A 19,398-nucleotide genomic window follows, 5' to 3' on the forward strand; every position below is an offset into this window, starting at 1 on the left:
CACCTATACAAGTATGTTCCTTCACTAGAAGTGGAAATATTCAAAAAGAGTTCAGAATTCACGAAAATAAGAAATAGAAATAAGAGATTGCTTTAATAATTTTGTGGAAATAAATAGTATTGGTAATGTTGTGAACATAAAGCCAGAGCTCATACAAGGATATTGCTGGGCTCTTGAATCACTAAAGAGGGAGTTGTACTTAACCATGGCCTAATAGCAAGCCACAGAAAAAGGGGATATCTAGTAGGAGATGTAGTTAAATCAAATTATTAATTGCAGAGAAACAGCAAATTACACTCCCTTATGGGGATTCCTCCACTTACATCTGAGCTATTGTAGATTTTGCAGCACACATCTCAGTTGCTGCTGATTGCCATGGAAAGTTTTGGCACAGAAATGTAGATTTCTCTACTGAAACTAAACATCTGCAACTGAAAATCTTAGACTGATGCATAAAGATCTTTGGAAATGAAGCAGAACTGGGAGGATTTTCCCAAAAACTCTCCTTTACTACAATCTGTGCCTTTCCTTGCTGGTGAGAGTGTGTAAAACATAGAGGCTCCTGCTCATGCCATTGACAGAACACGCATCCAGCCATTGTAAAACTCTGTTCTGAATAGGTCTATAAGTTAGTTTGAAAACTGTTTTTCTGAAACTGTTTGTCAACAAACTTAGTCACCTATTCTTGCTATTGTTCCTGGGAAATTATATTGTCACAAGAAATTATATTGTCAAAATGTTGTTGTCATGGGAAATTCAGAGAATTTATGCATTTCCAAGTCTTTGGATCTTGCATTCTAGAACAGTGACTTTTCATCTATTTAGATCTGTGAATCCTTAAAATCTTTCCAGTGAAAGTTTGTATCCCTGGTCAGCCAACTTAAGCCTAGAGAAAGTAAGTTTGCATTTCTTTTGGATTCGTGAACCTTTCATGAGTCCCCTCATAACTAATTCATAGTCCCTCAAGTCAGAAAACCACAAAATGAAACTGGGTTGCTGATTTACACTGTCACAAAATTTTAGTAGAGTGCTATTATGCATAGAATAAGGATATTGCTTAGGTGTTATTTTTAAAGGCATTTGATATTTGAAGGTATTCTTAGTTCTAATGTTACGTGAAATTTCTGCTTACTGTGGTATATTGAATTTACCCTCACCCATCTTCTTCAGTGATTGTTTGTGTTTGTTTTCCAGCATAGATAAATACCCAGGTAAATGAAGAGCCTGTTGAATAGTTTGCCTGGTTTCTTTAGCATGTTAATATCAGAGTCAAATACTGTCTGGCCAGGTGATTGTAGATATTTCACACCCTAAGGGTGTAATGTTTAGTATCATATTTACCTATTTGAAGATAGTTGATGTTTCATGGGATTTTTAATTTAGCAGAGTGATACAAAATATACTGAAAACAAATGGAAGTTACATTTAGTGAAATAGAGCAATTTCAATATGCTGCTCAGTCACAGTGCTCCTGTGATTCCCATTATTTGTCTCTGGAATATGCTCACCAACACAACACTGGGTGTGCAAAGCATACATGAGCTGAAGCCAGCTCAAGCCTGTTGCCTTCTTCAAAATAATTTGTTTCTTTCTTATACTCTGAGTGACTTAGTTCTGTGCTGGCCTGGCCAACTCAGGGAGCCAGTCGTGCTCTTCTAATGACCTTAGGGAGATGAATCTCCACCACCTGTTCATCTCCTCAGCTCTGATATTGTCAGTGGATTCACTCAACTGGCACAGGTGCTTATCTGACAGAAAGCCACCCTCTTCTCCACTTTCTGTTGGGATTGCCAGGGTTGGGTTTCAGCAGGATCTGAAATTGTGCCTCAGTGGTAAAACTAACTGAAAAGGGAGATGCTGCAAGACAAGAGGGCATGGTTTTAAGCTCTGTCAGGGGAGATTTAGGCTAGATATTAGGAAAAAATTCTTTACAGAGAGGGTGATCAGGCATTGGAATGGGCTGCTCAGGGAGGTGGTGGATTCTCTGTCCCTGGAGTTTTTTAAGAAGAGACTGATGTGGCACTCAGTGCCATGGTCTAGTCTAGTGGATCAAGGGTTGGACTTGGTAATCTCAGAGGTCCTTTCTAGCCTGGATGATTCTGTGATTCTGTGTAAGCATTTGGTATAGAAATATTCTGCAATATTCAATAGCAAAGGGAAAACTCAAGCTAAAACATTTCACATTTCTCTTACAGTGTTGAAATGATTTACTATTCTAAATGGAGGGAATTGCATTAAACTGCAATCATTGCTGTTTGAATGTAGATACTTAATATCATTGGAAGAGTTTTATTGCTGCAGTGTGTGTAGAAGCCTAATAACTAAAAATAGCAGAGCAATCTGTTTTTACAGTCCCCCTCCTGGTTTTCTGCATAAGTGATGTTTGACATGGTTGAGGGATTGTTTTGTGTCTGGTGCCACAGCACTCAGCACAGAAGGGAGATGCATCACTGGTAGCATCTCCACTTTTCACTTTTGCCAGTGAATCCAGAAAGGACTCCTGTGTGCCAAGATCAGATAGTTTCAATGGAATGTCACTTCAAGCAAACAAAAGGTAGCTTAGACATGGCCTTACATTTTTTCCTGTTTCTCAAATTAGAATGATTTGATTATTCTAATGAGCACCATGCCTCTATACATTATTAGAGATTGTGCTTTCTCTGTATATTTTGTACTAAGGAGAGGATGTAGAAGGCTGAAGCAGTATCCAGCTGACTCCTGGGACAGAGCAGCAAGCATCTGCAGGCACTGAGGCTCAGAGACTGACTCAGAAAGCAAAAAGAAAAGCAACATAGTTGTTCAGATTGAAATTTCATATGTTAACTGTCATTGTTAACATCTCTTCTGTCTTTATAAAAAGCAGAGACCTCAGTTTGGTTTTCTGTGAGTCAGTGCCTGAATTATATCAGAGATGGGGAGCAATGGGCTGCAGATGATCTATCTGCATTCTTGGGAACTGTCACTGAATGGATGTACTGTGATGAGGGGGTTCCTCATTTAAAAGACAACAGAGACTGTTTTCCTCTCCTTGTATCTAGGTGTGCCTCTTGTAAGATGTAGTGTTTTATTAACAGGAGTGGCTCTGTGCTGTGTCCTGGTCAGTGCAAAGGGAGAACTGAAGTTGCTATTATGCAAACTCCAGTTGTGACTGAAAGTAATTTTTCTCCACAACACCTTTGTCCTTTCCATCATCTCTCTTTCAACTCTCTCACTCAATCAACTCTCTTTTAATTGAGTGTTACAAGCTTAAATGGAACTGTTTTAAGGTGATTTTTTTTTAAGTGATGATTTTCCTTTTCTCTCGAGTGCTTTATTAATTAGAACATTAATTTTAAAAACTGCTATGTTTAATTAAACAGCTCCACGTTTCAATGATTTATAAATGTTAATTGGCACAGTTTTAATTTTTCACTCATGATGATAGCTGCATTAATCCTTAATATCAAAATCTAAAGGAGATAATAAATCTGTGATGGAACAGATTATCAGCAATTTCACTCTGTATGACAGCAGAAGACTGCCCAGTCACATTGAGTTATACAAAGCATTCAGTGTCATCAGCAGTCAGCAGCTGAAAGCCTCTGGAGGATAACCAGGTTAAATAGCAGTGGACAGATCCACATCAACAAAATGCCACTTTGATTGATGGCAGTGCAAGTGGCATCCAGTAGCCACCCATGCCATGCAAATGCCAGTGACCCTTCAGTGCCACGGGGGCCCTGTGGGGTGGAACTTTGCATCTCTGCAAAGTGGGTGCAGATACCCCTGGTGCCTGCTTCATGGGTGTCCCTGGTGCACACTGGGATGAAAACCACAGCAAATCCTGTGGTTTTAAAAAGGATAGGGATTACAAGGTAACAGCCATTAGCAACATTTTACAGGACAGACTTTAGCACATAGAGAACCCCATACATTAGCATGAAGAGACTGATGTATGGTTTAGAAGCCAATGTTCAGTTTTTATGAAAATTAAATGTACAAAATTTTTGGTTTAAGGGCTCCATAAACCACTCTTATCCCACTCTTAAAACCCTATTAAATATTGAGGTCAATAGATTTTAATACCATATCCCTCCTTACCTTTTTTTTTTTATTTATTTATTTTTAATGGGTAGTAATAAAACCAACTTCAGGCTGCAAGGTCTGAAGAACTTGTTCTAATTCATGTTAGTACAATTTTGAGGTTCCAAAATCTTTTAGAGAACAGGGTTGTCTGTATTTCATCCCCACATAATGCATGTAAAGTAAGAGGGACAAGGCAGAATACTGCTTGGAGGAATACAGCCTCCACTGGTGGCTGTATTACAGCGTGGGCAGCACCCACTCTGCCACTATTCATGATGAAACAAGTAGCAATCAGTAGCAATCCTCACTTGCTTAATGTTAAGCCACGGTGAATTAATTTTCTCCTTTCCTCATTCTCAGCTCATGAGCTCCCTTTCTTCTCTTTCTCATTTCTAAACTATGGGCCTCTGAAATTTCAACTGCCTTTCTGTTTTCATTTTAGGTTCCATGTCATCTGCTTTCTCTTTCCACTCCTTGTACCTTTTTTATTTTTTTCTGTATTTCAAAAATCTTCCTCTTCCAGTATTTTTGCTTTTATAACTTTTCTCCTCTCAGCTCATCTTCTTCAGTTTGAGACTTCTGTTCTTTTCCTTTTTCTCATTTTTGGTTCAGCATTAATAACCTCTGGAGAGATCACTCAACTTGTAAAACTGAGAAGTTACTTTATAATTAGTAAATAGCACCCTATGTTTCTACATTCTCCCTATGCCTAGTAGCTCTAATCAGCTTGTAATTTTCTCATCTGTATTCATTCAAAATTATCGAAGCAATAGTTTAAGCAACAGTTTAATGTTATGATTGGCAGTTTGAAATTAATGTTGTATCAGCTAGTTTGAAAGCTACTTGTGGCACAGATCCTGTCCCATGGAATTAATTGAATTCTTAGAACTTGACATTGGCATCTTTATCTGAGAGAAGCTTATTTCCACTTTGAATGCCTACATTAAAGAGGATTTAAACAGCACTTTACTGCAGAGGATGGATTTTGACTTTCAGTAATGGCAAGATAAAATAAACTCACTTTTTAAACACTTACTAAGGTAAATATCTTCATATTTCTCTTTCATAATACAACCTACTATTTTCATTCTATCTTTTACCTTGTGGATAAACCATAATGATTCATTAATTCAATCCTATGCTTCCTCTAGTGAGAACACAATTAAAGAAAGCAGTGCCTAGAACCTCATTTTACCCCTAAAAAAGTCGAGGGGAAACATTCTCTGCCTGTCTAGGGCTGTACAGATTCTCTTAACCTTGTTAACTACTACTCTCAGGTTCCAAACCACATTTTTTTTGTCTTCCAGGTGAGCCTAAATACTGTAAGAAATCAGAAGATATAGTAAAAGCCACTGAGCAGAAAGAAGCATTGATACAGAACTAGATTTGCTGTTTCTTAGAGCCTTCTGACATTTGAGGCAGGACAGGTAATTTTGTAATTTCTGTCATTTATTGGGAGAGTTTTACATCATAAAGACCAATTGCTATTATTATCCCCTTTGCTCTTTTCCAGCTGTGGTTTTATTACAAATTTTTTAAATGGGGACATGGTAGACCCCACTTTCTGCATCCCCTTAAAAGCCATTAAATATGAAAAAGGGAAAAAATATAATTTTATTTCTCTCAGTCCTTAATGTCAGACAAAATTGTTATGTAGTAAAACAGTTCATGCATATTAAATACTGGATGCAATAGTATTAAAAATCTGTTGCTTATGATTTTTATTTGACCTCTTTTGCAGGAGAAATGAACTCTAGCTGTTCCTTCCCCATGCTCTCAGAGGCTGCTACCTGTTAACTTCTTGGATGATACTGTTTCTGTGGAAAGTGATTTGACAAAATGATCAAAAGCATAAAATATAAACCCCTGAGTTGGTAACTCAAGGCACTTAACAACTTGCAAGATTTCAAATGTATTTGTTGTTGCTATTTCCTCTTCTATTCTGCTTTCTTATACTAGCCAAAATTCTTTTTTAAGCCAAAGCTGGACCTCACTGTATTGCATCACTGGCATGAGACATTTGTAGTTAACCATGACACATGTGAAAACATGACATTTATCATCTGCCCAGGATTGCTGTTACGTTCCACTGCTTCTGGCATCCAATGGAAGTGGACAGTCAGAATGAAATGTTGTTATAGATATTTGCTCATGCAACTGTGCTGCATGCAACATTGAAGTCCTACTTGTTAGCTTCCTTAAAATATCTGGAAATAAAAATAAGCAGACTGTACAGGGAAGTTACACGGACGAGCCTGTGTAGATGATGATTCTTCCCCACTGTGGGAGCTGCCAAATGGAGAGAACTGGTGTTTATAAAATCAGTATTTGAAATATCTCTTAAAAAAAATAATCAAATAACATCCAGTATTAAAGATTAAAACATTCTCAGTCTTAATTTCGGAAGACATCAGTAAAGATGTCAGCCCTACATGAAGCTGATGCTTCTTGTTTTGTAGGGCAGAAGAGCCAACTGCAGGAATACAGAAAAATTGTTTCAGTTCAGCCAAATGCTGTGTTTGCCTCTCAGACAGAGCTGGAAAGTGACACTGAGGTCTTTTACCATGGCATTTCTCAAGTGCAAAGGTGACAGCGTGAATCCTGCAAGATCCTTGCTAACATTTGTTTCATTAAAAGGAAAGTATTTGACCATCTTTCCCTGAGAGGCAGCAAAAATGGAGCATGCAGGCAGCTACCTCTGCAAGAAGCCTCACAGTGAGCCCTCCAGCCTGAACTGTGCCCAGAAAGAGACCCCATTTTCATCTCTGCTTCCCTCGAGCTGCTTCTGACCTCTCCTGGCTCTCCCAGGCATCCCATGTGTTGCAGCCAACCTCATGACTCTCTGCTGGAACCTGCCAGGAAACTTCCATGCTCCTCCTTGATTTGTAAGCACTCAGGTTGCTGCACTCCCAGTTCTCCTTTTTGGACCCTGTGGTTCTTACCTCACTGACCAAAAAGTCTTTACAGTCAGCCATGCTCTGCTCTGAAGAGGACTTGGGGTGGCACTGCCCTCCCTGCAGAGACCAACAGGCAACTGAGACATTCTCACCTGCTTCAACTCCTTCAGGGATTTAACCAGAGCTCAGCAGGCATCAGGCTCAACCACAACAAGGGGACACTTTGTCCTGGGTGAAGAAGGAATCCTAAAACACTTACCCTAAACTGAGGGACCCTTATAAATCCATAGTGACTCTTTTCTGACAGCGGAGCAATCAAAATTGAGCTGGGGAACAGTGAGAGCTCCGAGCCCTGAGGCAAGGGTATGCCAAAAGGTGGAATTCCTGTCGTTGAATATGTAAGCCATACACATGCTATGCATAAGTAGTGTGCATAGTTTTAACTTAAGAAAAGTTTGTGCATATAGGATGTAAAAAAGTGCATTTATATTGTTTTGTGTATCTGGTCCAGGGCTTATATTTAGCATGGACACATTTCTGTACAGTGCAGTAACAAATGAAATGTTAACAAATGAAATTGTATCATACATGTTATAATGCAATTGATATTTTTTGCTAAGAGTTAAGAATTTATATATTCTCTGCTAGTGTTTGTGCAAATCATTAGTAGGCTGGGTCACTCCGTACACCTTTGCATCCTTTTTGGGAATGTTGAACTCTTTTTGTTGTTGTTGTTTTTTCTGTTTGTAATAAAATACACACCAACTTATGGTTTCCTATTGTCATTGTGACATGGCAAGAAACATAATGATCATATCAGACTTTTAAAAAATGTCAATATACTGTGGAAGTAGATAATCTTGTGCAAGAAGATCTGAGAACTTGGGACCTTATTTCAGATATGTTGTGCATCTGCAGTTCCCACCAGATTCAAAATTAACAAAAGATAACTGATATCTTTAAAAATTAGGCTAGTTAGGTATTTGTTTGTTACAAAATATTCCTTAACGTTGTAATTTATGGTTCACTGAGACTGAAAGTCTGGATCAATCAGAAATGATTTTTTTTTAATTGTATTTTCAGTTTCAGACTTCTGACATAGTTGAAGTTGACTGTCTCTTCATTGAAGTTCTCTTCATTGAAACTCATTGAAGTTTTCTGTCTCTTCCCCATCATGATTTATATACTCTGTAAGAATTTTCTTCTGGAAATGCAAGCAGAAATTATAGCAGATTTTGCAGACTACTTGGGGCATTCTGTGGGGCTCACAGTGTCTTGTTATTATAGCCAGCACCAAGATTTCCCACAGCAGAAACTAGAAGGAGCTCCTGATCTCACAGGAGGTACTGGGTGCCTGCAGAACTCATTAATTAATATAGAAATGTGATTTGTGCATAAATAATTCTATTTGCTCACTTGTATTCAGTTTTAATCACTGTGGTAGATGTTTCTGAAATATAAGAAGAGTCCTTGGTTTTTCTTTAATACCAGCTGATTATTTTTCTTTCTTCTTTAATTTTCAGCAAGGTTTTGCCTGGACATGACCCAAAGCTTAGTGTGTTGTTTGGATAAGGAGAAAAGTGCTTTGGTGAAGACCAAGACAGCTCTCGTGTGTTAGTTAAGGTTTTGACCTTAGGTAAAATTTACTTTTGGATAGCAGAAAGGCTTCTCAAGAGGGCCTCTCCCTGAGCAGTAATTTCTCTCTGAAACCTGTAAGGCTGCGCTACCAAAGCACTGCATGGGGCCATAAGAAATGGTGTTTGTATATGCATCTCTCCCCAGCATTATGGGCATGTACCCCTGCATTCAGCACACTGAGGAGCCGTAGCTATAGATTAGCCCTCAAGAGTTTTATTTTGTATTTATATCTTTAGACATCTGACAGATATATTATGTAATATTGTTATGGGTTATGATCTAGCCAGTATTTTTTTATTTAATTTTCAACAAGGCAATCTACAACTGTGTGTTTTTATTCTGCTGTATTTGTCTGTATTTCCTATGATGATATTCCTAAATAAATTTGATTTGAGGGCAAGGATTGTGCAGCTCCTGAGTGATAGTTACAATTTTGCTTGTTTGTGTATGTTTATCTTTGCAGAGTGGCAGAGCATAAATGGTTGTTCCCAACCTTTACCTTTTCACCTACCTGTAACTCCAACTTTCCCCTTAATGGTGGTGCTTTGCTGTACAAGCTCACTTGCACTCTCATAGTACTCTTAAAAACAATTTCTTTAAGCAAGTCTTGTATTCTTACTTTTTACTGTTGAAGTAACCTTCACAGGAAGAAAAACATAACTGGCAGAACATGTTTTTATCCCAAAAAATTCTTACCCTGGGTTGGTACTGATGGAGTCACTGGGACTGTTCATGTTAGCAACGATTCTTTAGGAAGGACACGACTTTCAGAGGCACGTGTGTGGCATGATGTAAATTTAATCAGCCAAGTTCAGTGGATCAGAGAGGAAACAGAGCCCCATCGAATTCTAACTGGAAATTAATATAAAGAATCCCATTGACTTAGACATGTATCAAATCCTAACAAGGTATGTGATGGAAATAAATCAAGACAACTACTTTATATCGCGTTCTTTTCAGTTCCTTTCTTCCAGATACCTCCCCAAAAGACCTTCTTCTGTTCTATAGACGCCAGAAGTCAAACGAGCCACTATGATGATCAACACGGTTTCAAATTAACAAACAAAGATCCTCAGTGATGTCTAAAGTGTTTATATTTGAGACAATATGCAGTTATTACATGCAAAAAAGGAAAATGTACAACTACGATTCTTCAGCAGCAAGTTAAAAATACTTAAATTCACTTTAGTTTAGCAGAGGAAGATTTGTCTGAGAGGGAGTGCATCCACTTTTAAATCATTCTTTGAAAAACTGCATCCCTGAAAACTGGTATGGAAATATTGGTAGAAATGTCATTTAAAACTATGAGGAAAAGAAAGTTTCCTCTGTAAAACACAGTGTACAAGTATCTAGGCCACCAAGGATAGTCTTTCTTACTTTCCTTGACCTTTAATTATTTAATGGATCTCCAGAGACCCCCTTTTCATGTCCTAGGACAAACATTCAGAAGTTTTATCAAACTCTGAATCATAACTACACCCCTGGGAACAAAGAAGCAAGACATAACCACAAAATATAAATGTGAAAAATCTCTTTTAGAAACTAGGATTATAACTGTTCTGGGCTGAACTTTGCTGAAAAATACTTTCCTCATGCTGGGACAAGTTCTTTGTTTATAACCCTTTTATGGAGAACTGTAGATAATTTCCCATAAACTGTATCTCTTCAAATATGCTTTTCTCACAAATTACTTAAAACATGAACTTAAAAACGGCTGGGTTTTATGCATTTGCAGCACCCTGTATAGATCATTATTACAAACCTGGAGTAATATAAAATAATATAAAAATAATAATAAAATAATATAAAAGTAATATAAAATCTAATATAAACAGGGCAGTGCCACCAGGACACCAAAGTGATGGAGCAGTCACTGCAGCCACCATGACAAATCAAAGCAAATGACAAGCCCAGGTGCCAGGTGGCAGAACAAACAGAGCAGCTACTCAAAAATAAGATATATTCCAATCAAAATTACTCAGCACTCCAACAGACCAAAGAATATCACAAGTTCTGATGTCATTACAGGACATCATTACACAACTTATGAATTCCTAATTCTTGTGAATAGTCCTTTTAGAAAGATGACACAAGGTGAGCCTGCACTTACAAAAGAAAACCCCCCTTCCTCTCAAGGGTACCCAGAAAGTGGAATCACCCACAATAGAGAGAGTGAGGGCTCACTCAGGAGTATTCAGCATAATTGCTCACCAGAGGGCAGACCGAGGGTTTTCAGTCCTAAGAAATTTCCTTGAGTGCTGTCCCAGGGTTCTGGTCACAGAATAACTGCTTGAAGAACCACACAAATGGGTCTCTGCTGGGGGTCCCATTTTATAACCTTCTTGGCTCCAAACTCTGGTCATCTATTGGCAGATCCCCAGTGGATCTCGGTCCACTGCAGTGCCTTGGGGTCCCTGTCTGGAGACACAGTGTGCTGCCAGTGCTGCAAAAATAAAGGCACAAAAGAGCCAGTGGCATGAATACAAAGGTGCTGAAGAGTCAGTGGCCAACAACAGCTCCAGCCTTTTGTGGTGGGAGTGGGAGGGTTCTTGCCACAGGATGTCAAAATCAAAATGGTAGGTACAATATCAGCTTCAGCTGGAACACAGCTGAGCAGAACAGATGTTTTTTTCACTTCTGTTCAGACTGCAGTTATAAAGCTATTTCATCAACACAGAAAGCCTACTGTGCTTACAAGTAACTCTCCTGAGCATTCAAGAAGAATAAGACTATGGGGCTTGTACCTTAACACCAGGGAAAAACACCAGATATGAGGAAAGAATTTTCTATTTACTTGTATGAAGCCTGGTATGATTATTTCAATCCAAATTCAATGAGCCAAAAGGGTCAAATTCTCCTATGATGCAATTTCATGAAAGCAAAGAGAACCAATGTCATACCAACAACCAGTTTGATAACTGGATAGTCATTGCTTGACTCTTAATTTCTCTATATTCTTAATTTTTCTATTCTTAATTCTCTCTATATTCAGCTGGTTTACTGACTGTTTTCTGCAGTGGAGGGTACTCTGAGGCTCTAATGACTGTACAAAGTGCTACTCAACTTCAGCCATCTTAAATCCCCCTATGGGGGATGACTGTGTTTTTCTTTTCTGCCAGAAATGAACATTTCACTTTGGGGTACTCCAATAGTCCGTAAGTGGAATGGATGGCACTGTATTTATGGCACTCATTGTAATATGGTGCACAATGCACTTTATTGCAGCATTTCTGTATCAGACATGAAGTAATTTGGGGTAGGACAGAACCATGACTGCAATCAGAGTAGTTTTGGGATACATGTGTGTGTTCTCAAGTAGATAGTATGTACAGGAACAGGACTACAGGGTTGATATTTCCAGTAAATTAGAGGAAAAAAAATGGCATGAGCAATTTAAAAATTAATTATAATTGACCTTCATGTCTGTTTTTAATATTCAATCTGCTGAGTGTTTAAAGAAGCAATTAAAAGTCCCATATAATGTTAAAACTCCTGATAAATGTAATAAACAAATGACATATTCAAAAGAGAGGATCTATGTCCCATTAGGAGAGGAAAAGAAAGATGAGAGCAACATATGGCAGTATAATTAGCATGATTAGGGAAGCACATCAACAGAATTTATGCTGCAGGGAAAATGTAATAAGAAACCAACACACTTTCCTCACTGCTTTGAAAACTGAAAATATTGCTCTTTGAAGAGGAGAAAATGTAGAAAGACTCTGGCATTTAAAGCTGTAACTGGTGTTCAGTCATTAAAGCACACACAGCCATCTGCAAACCATTTATTTTTTGCAGAGTTCACATTGTCCCATTGCTTTGATTAATAAAGAGCAATATTACACCTCAGCTGCTTTTCAAAAAGATGTTATTTTGGAAGCCTAATTAATACTTGTTCCACAGCTAGCTTGAGGTGTTCCTGAGTGCCAGATCCTGAGTTCTTGCTTGTTTCTCATTATGTGGAGAGGACTGCTTCTCAATGCAAACCTTTTTGTTTTACATTTTGGAATAACCTTTTGACACCCCTGCTTCTGAACAGCCCTCCCTTCAGAAGAGCTCATAACACCTCTTGTTATTTTAACAAGCCTGTTAAGTCTGTTGAAGACAACATGGGCTATTTACATATATCAACTATCCTGATGCACAGCTAAAATTCCTGTTTTCTGAACAGTTGGGCCAAAGAGAAAAACAAAATTTAGAAAAAACTGGCAATGCAAATAAAATCACAGCTTACCACTAAGGGTCAGTATATACTAAGCAGATGAATCAATGCAAAATTGAAATGGAGTATGTTTGGCCTAGCACTGGTATAAAAAGTACCCCAAAAAAGCCCACGTTATTTCATAAACAAAACAAAAAACCCTCAAAAAAACCCTACAGCAAAAGTACAGACACTGAATTTGTAGAAACTCCACCAGCAAACTTTGCTGTACCTGGAGATTAACAGCATTTTACCAGGAAGCATTCACCTGATAATATCTTGCTTGGGTCCTGCACAAAGTGCTGCTGTCCTCACTGAAGGCTGAAAGAGAGAATACAGCAAAGCATAGGAGACATTTAGCAACCCCTTTTTTGCCAAGTATAATGCCCTGCATGGAAAGGTCAAATATAATTGTTCATTTAAAAGAAGAGAAGAAAGGATAAGAGAAGAAGAGAAGAGAAAGAAGAGAAGAGAAGAGAAGAGAAGAGAAGAGAAGAGAAGAGAAGAGAAGAGAAGAGAAGAGAAGAGAAGAGAAGAGAAGAGAAGAGAAGAGAAGAGAAGAGAAGAGAAGAGAAGAGAAGAGAAGAGAAGAGAAGAGAAGAGAAGAGAAAGAAGAGAAGAGAAGAGAGGAAAAAAGAAAAGAAAAAAGAAAGAAAAGGAAAGGAAAGGAAAAGAAAGAAAGGAAAGGAAAGGAAAGGAAAGGAAAGGAGAGGAGAGGAGAGGAGAGGAGAGGAGAGGAGAGGAGAGGAGAGGAGAGGAGAGGAGAGGAGAGGAGAGGAGAGGAGAGGAGAGGAGAGGAGAGGAGAGGAGAGGAGAGGAGAGGAAAGAAGAAAAGAAAAGAAAAGAAAAGAAAAGAAAAGAAAAGAAAAGAAAAGAAAAGAAAAGAAAAGAAAAGAAAAGAAAAGAAAAGAAAAGAAAAGAAAAGAAAAGAAAAGAAAAGAAAAGAAAAGAAAAGAAAAGAAAAGAAAAGAAAAGAAAAGAAAAGAAAAGAAAAGAAAAGAAAAGAAAAGAAAAGAAAAGAAAAAAAAAAAAAAGAGCTACACGAGAGCTAATGGTAATTTTTCTGTTTACATTAGTTGGGACAACCAATGACATTATGACAGTGGGGTAATCTTTGAACACTTCAATAACATTTATGGAAGTCTTAAAAAATGCAAGAAATTCAGTATTTAAATTGATAGCAGAATTGGAGAAGATTTCCTGCAGACTACACATAATATTTCCCCAAAAGAGAGTGTGTTGTTGGTCAAAAGCTGTGGCTATTCTCAAGTGAAATTTATCTCAGTGAAAATTATGTTTTGTAATGGACTTTTAAATATTGATTCCTGCTTTGTATCTATTTAAGTGTTAACTGCTTTTGCACCAGGAGAATAAACAACATACACAATCCTGCAGGTCAAATCACGTAATTTTTCCAAGTAACTTACCAGAACAATATCTCAATAAATAATAAAGAGAAGACCTGTTACAGAATAGTAAGTGTAGTATTAGAAAAAGAAACAAAACTCTAAAATGCAACAACAAAAATGCCTTTAAATCACTGTACATTAATGAGTTAAGGGATACTGGAAAAGACTGAGATCAGTCCAAGGAGATGGCTTCCTTTCAGTTCTGCAAATAACATTTCCTGTAATATCTGGAAAGCAAGAATATCAGCAACTGTACCTCAGCATGGAAAGGCCGTAGATTTAAGAACATGGAGGAAGGAGGAGGAAAAAAGTCAGATTTACTCATTAGGAAAAAACGTGTCCTTTACTTGCCTGGGTTGGGGTTTTTCTGCTTTCTTTTTCCATCAGCCTGTTTGTGGAAAATGCACTAATATAATCCATCTCCAAAAATCCCACTCCCACCAAACCTGTCAGAGTCCTCCACAGGTGCAGGTGTTTTGAGAGGAGAGATCTCTAACAGGGAACATCTCATCACAATCTTCCTATAAGGTATTGTTAAATCAGCATTTTCTGACACTTGATATTCACTATCTATTTCTCTGCTTTCTTGTTCTCTTCTTGATTGGTTTAACACTAAAACAAATTATGACACTAATGAATTTTTGTTGTTTTGATCCATCCTTTTTGTGACATAAACACATTAAAAAACAATGGTTCACCACTGACTCCCACAAGAGACCCATATTGCTCGAGTGTAACAATGTGAAGCTCACCATGCTACAAGGCAGCCAGAGCTTTCAATTCCATGCCAAAACATTTGAGAGACTCTCTGTCTAGGGTTCCCATTTTTAAATATCTGAGGCTGTGTCAAAACCCAGAAATAATCTAGCTTAATATGCAGACTGCTTTTTTTACCTTTTTTTCTGATTTCCCCACACCCAGACATTCCTGACATGGAGTCTGCTGAGCCTCCAAGGCAGTGTTTCAGCTCTGCTCCATGGCACTTTTCTTGTTCTCTTGTTTTACTGATGATTTCCTTATAGCTCCATGTGCTGTGTGCCTCACAAGTGGAAGATCAGACTGCTTCCTCGTATTTGAAGCCAAAACCAGCTGATGTATAAAAAAATGTGCATCCTGACTTTGTCCATCAGATGATGTCCCACCAGAAAGTTATGTCAGGATGGTTCTATGGTAAAATCTCCTGTCCCCTTGCCAGAAAGGAGTAGTCTATTCCTGCACTCAGATATGCTGCATGTATAACTTTGAAACAAGAAAGAGAGAAAGAAACAAGTTTTTTAATTATAAAATGCAGATGGAATATTAAGAGATGGAGAGGTTATAAGACCTGGATTTAAAGATGTATCTAAATACCGGAGTGGTTATCTGAGGCTCTTATTGGACCACAGTGTTTCATCCAGATCACAGCAATAAAACAGAATAATTGTCCTCTCATTGCTGCACTAACAGTTATGAAAACACTTGCATCCAGTTTAAACTAAATCTATTTTTTTATTATTATTCTTTATAAAGTTAATCATCCTCAACAAGCAACTGTGTGAAGAGCCTGGAACTGTGTGAAAAGCAAAGCTGTGGCAGAGCTGGGACCAGAGCCCAGCTCTTCTTGACACCAGTCCAGTCTTAACTTTGGTCCATTCAAATGGTTTCTGAGGTTCACTTCCTTCTTTTTGTTGTTTGTGGCATAAAAAGCCCTCAGTCCTGTAAGTCTCATAGCTACTTCTGTACAACTGAAGAGTCCTTCTTTTAGCCCATCTTGCATACCTACACTGAGCTAGAGTCATGGATCCACTTTGCAGTGTTTCTACAGAAAATGGCAACAAGAGGACAGAAACAGATACAGATGGAAGGCAAAATGATGGCTCTGAAGCAGAAAGAAGCACTTGATGGTAATCAGCAGTGATGGCAAGTTCTCAGCAGGTCTTCATGGAAGACCATGGATTGAGAGGGAAATTTTCACGCCAGGCACAGACAAAAGGCTCTATGTTTTCATACACTTCATATCCTTTAAAAGAGACTTAAAGCAGTGGAAAGTAAACTGATGATAAAACTTAGTACCAGAGGCAAACAGTTAATACAAAACAACAATGAAATAGTTTGAAAACTGGCCATTGACTAGTCAGCCTCAAACCAAAAGCAAGACAAGTTCTTTAAGGGCTGCACATCCAGAGAACATGGGGAAGAGTGTCTTTGCATCCTTCTTCTTCAGACTAAGACACCTCTGCTTACTTTGTTCCTGTCTACATTCCTGCAAGTAACTCTTAATACTGGTAAAAGCTGCTCTTATCCAAAAGGATCACTCTTCACAAACATTTTTGAACATGCTAGACAAATCCACTGTACAATATACAGTTTTGTCTAAATGAGCATATTGTTTATTTTGTAGCTTTTAAATCAGTTTTATTTACAACAGTTCTCGGAGTACAACTCACATGCAATAGTTAAGCTCTGGAAGTACTGATGTCAGGTCACGAGCACATTTGCAAATTACATTTCTAAGTCATAGAAAAATGAAAGAAATATGACTTTAAAATAACTTGGTTATCTTTGGATATAGGGATCACAGAACACAGTTGCAGGTGGCTGTGAATCCCAGCCGAGGGCGCTTCCCGGGAGCCCCAGCAGTGCCGGCACGCGGAGTGCTGAGCTCCAGGGACACAAGCAGGGGGGTGGGATGTGCAGTTCAGTTCCTCTCCATGATGGGGATGGAAGCTCCATGCTCCTTAATGGCCCCACTCCTCTTCCCTTTCACTAACTCCCTCTTCTTCCTCTGGAAACGCGGAATCACTCTGACTCTTCAGGTGCTTAATCCCTGAAAATACAGAAGTAATTGTTAAAGGTGTGTTAGCTCGCATTGGACATTTTTTCCTGAAGGAAGAAACAACAAAAAAATCAAAGTAATGGCCAGTTTTTAGTGTCTGTACTGACTGCCTTTTCCACCACCCTCTGAGTTCAAACAACATCACGGTGTCTTTCCAACAGAAATAGTCTCTTCCTTGAACGTAGGCTCTTAGAAAACATATCATATTTTGCTGAAGAAACTGCTGAAATGTGCCTTGTAGAACAGAACAGTAGTTGCTTCTCTTTTTTCTTTGTATTGCCTATCTGAAGCAAGTTAAGTTTTCAAGGCTCAGAGAGTAGGTGAGGTAATTATTCTACCAGAATTTCCACTTGAGCCTCTAAGAGAGACAATCTGCAGGTCAACACTCGTGTAGAGCCAGTGCCCCATGGGCAGAGCTTTCCATGTGCAACAGAAGTCTTCTCCAGCAGTAATTACCAAAGGCCTTGCCCAAACTGCAAGATAAAAAGATTCCAGAGAGAAGAGGCCAGAGAGGAGAGGTTGTTATTTTCAACAAATCCAAGCAGCAAATACCAAGATTAGGATCTGGTCCATATTTTTTGGCAAAAATAGTGCTAGTGGGGGTGTAACTGTTAATCACAAATGCAGGATTTCAGCAAAGTGTAAGCCTGATTTAGGTGTCATTATTGCCATAATATGGAAACATTTTTTGTTTCATTACATATCATACATATTTCTATTCACCATTTCTAACAGTCAGAAAAAAGTATCTTCCCCTGAGCATCAATTCCTCTGTTGAGGAGAAATTGCACCCCAGTCACTCCAGATAACCATAGCTGGATAATCAAACACTCCACTGTCACAGCACAACTTCAAACAGCAGTGTGTCCTTAAGGCATACAGGGCAAGATTCAGATTACCTCAAATTGTGGTTAAGAGGAATTGATGTCCAAGGGTTGTGGCCCCACGTTCACAACCTACACTTCACTGTTTATGTCCAAACAGCTCCAAAATATAGGATAGATTTTTTCCAAATACATTACTTGGAAAAATTTTAACATAAATTATTCCAGCTCAACAAACTTACACATAGCTGGAAAAAGAATCTTGCAATGGGTTGTGCAACAGGAGCTCAGCCAGCTCCACTTCCAACATGAGCCCCTCACTGCTCTGTTCTGGGCTCCTCCCTCTTTTTTTTCCATACAAGTGACAGTACTTGGTTCCCTGGGAAACTGTGGTTCATACATAAAGCAAGCAAATAAATTAGTGTTCCCAAGCCACAGTATTTATCAGTGTGCCCTGCAATAAGGAAACTACTTCCAACTAATTAACTGCCATACATAAAGAAACACTTAGGGTGCTCAGCTGCCACCAAGCTGGCATCTTTAGTAACACCCTTAAATGAGACAACTATAACTATGAATATGATTTTGCCTAACTGTAGGTTAATGGACATTCAATTCAAAGTGATATTGTGTTTGCAGGGCAAACTTGTCTCCTGTTGTTTATCTTTGGACTTGCTGAGCCAGTCCTTGCACACTGACAGTCTCTAGGAGCTATTAATCAGCACTTCAAATAGGAACTGCTAAGATCTAGAATGCATCATTTTTAGGGAGTTTTCCAAGGCTGAAAAAGGCAAAGTTATGGGCAGAAAAGAAAGCTTGTGATACACAGTTCATGCAATGATGCTTCATGGAATGGTATTTTTGGTAGGAACAAGACTTCTGGCTCTGTGTTTAATGACATTATTCAATGTGAAATTGCAGGAAATGGAGATACATGACCTCACTAAGCACTACCCATTGATTTTCATGTAGCAAACTACTATCAGTCATATTTAATGATTTTTCATAACCTCTGTTCTACAGCTGGCCTTCACCTCTGCCAGTCACTTAATAACCCAGTGTCATTTGGAAAGAAAGATTCACAGAGTTTCCTGTACTGACCACGAAGTACACAAGACTCAGTGTCATTTTTCATAAGCCTCAAGATGTTCTGACAGCACCGGGTTGTCAGAATTATCTGACCCTGTATGTGGCATTACAAAATAAGATCCTTGGCTACACAATGAAGAAAGTTAAAATAGATGAAATCAGTAATGTCTGAACATGCACGACAGAAAAGGCAGGTGATTTTCCTGAAACAAAGTATCTCATACACAAAGTATCACGTTTTTACAATGCAAAAAAAATCCAGGGTAATAAAAATACTTAGTGAAATGATAGCAATCATTTAACATCATAGAGAGTGCCATAACATTGCAGAATCCCAGAGTGGCTGTTGAGGGTGCTCAGGAGGCTTTGGAGCTGGGCATGCCCAGGAGCACACTGACATGTTCATCCACATCTCCTGCTCAGCTAAAATAATTAAAGAGAAGAGGTCTTTACAGAAGCT

The 19,398-nt window shown here is 38.5% G+C and overlaps 2 protein-coding genes across 5 annotated transcripts in view; one reads left to right on the plus strand and one right to left on the minus strand.

Annotated features, from left to right (window-relative positions):
* PDE1A (phosphodiesterase 1A) overlaps positions 1-9,000 on the plus strand; it is a 175,478-nt gene extending 166,478 nt beyond the window's left edge. For all 3 annotated transcript variants that reach the window (XM_071747188.1, XM_071747190.1, XM_071747191.1), the window contains 2 exons: positions 5,373-5,492; positions 5,807-9,000. In XM_071747188.1, coding sequence (XP_071603289.1) covers positions 5,373-5,449 — 77 coding nt within the window. In that variant the 3' untranslated portion in view covers positions 5,450-5,492; positions 5,807-9,000. The remainder of the gene's footprint in view (positions 1-5,372; positions 5,493-5,806) is intronic.
* A 7,190-nt stretch (positions 9,001-16,190) lies between these two features.
* Positions 16,191-19,398, minus strand: part of PPP1R1C (protein phosphatase 1 regulatory inhibitor subunit 1C) — a 46,806-nt gene continuing 43,598 nt past the window's right edge. For both annotated transcript variants that reach the window (XR_011726529.1, XM_071747197.1), the window contains one exon: positions 16,191-17,016. Coding sequence is in view for 1 of the 2 variants with exons in the window: in XM_071747197.1 (XP_071603298.1) it covers positions 16,928-17,016 (89 nt within the window). In the remaining variant the exon portion in view is untranslated. The remainder of the gene's footprint in view (positions 17,017-19,398) is intronic.

This window comes from Heliangelus exortis, chromosome 6 (genome assembly GCF_036169615.1).
Source record: "Heliangelus exortis chromosome 6, bHelExo1.hap1, whole genome shotgun sequence".
NCBI classification, from domain to species: domain Eukaryota; kingdom Metazoa; phylum Chordata; class Aves; order Apodiformes; family Trochilidae; genus Heliangelus; species Heliangelus exortis.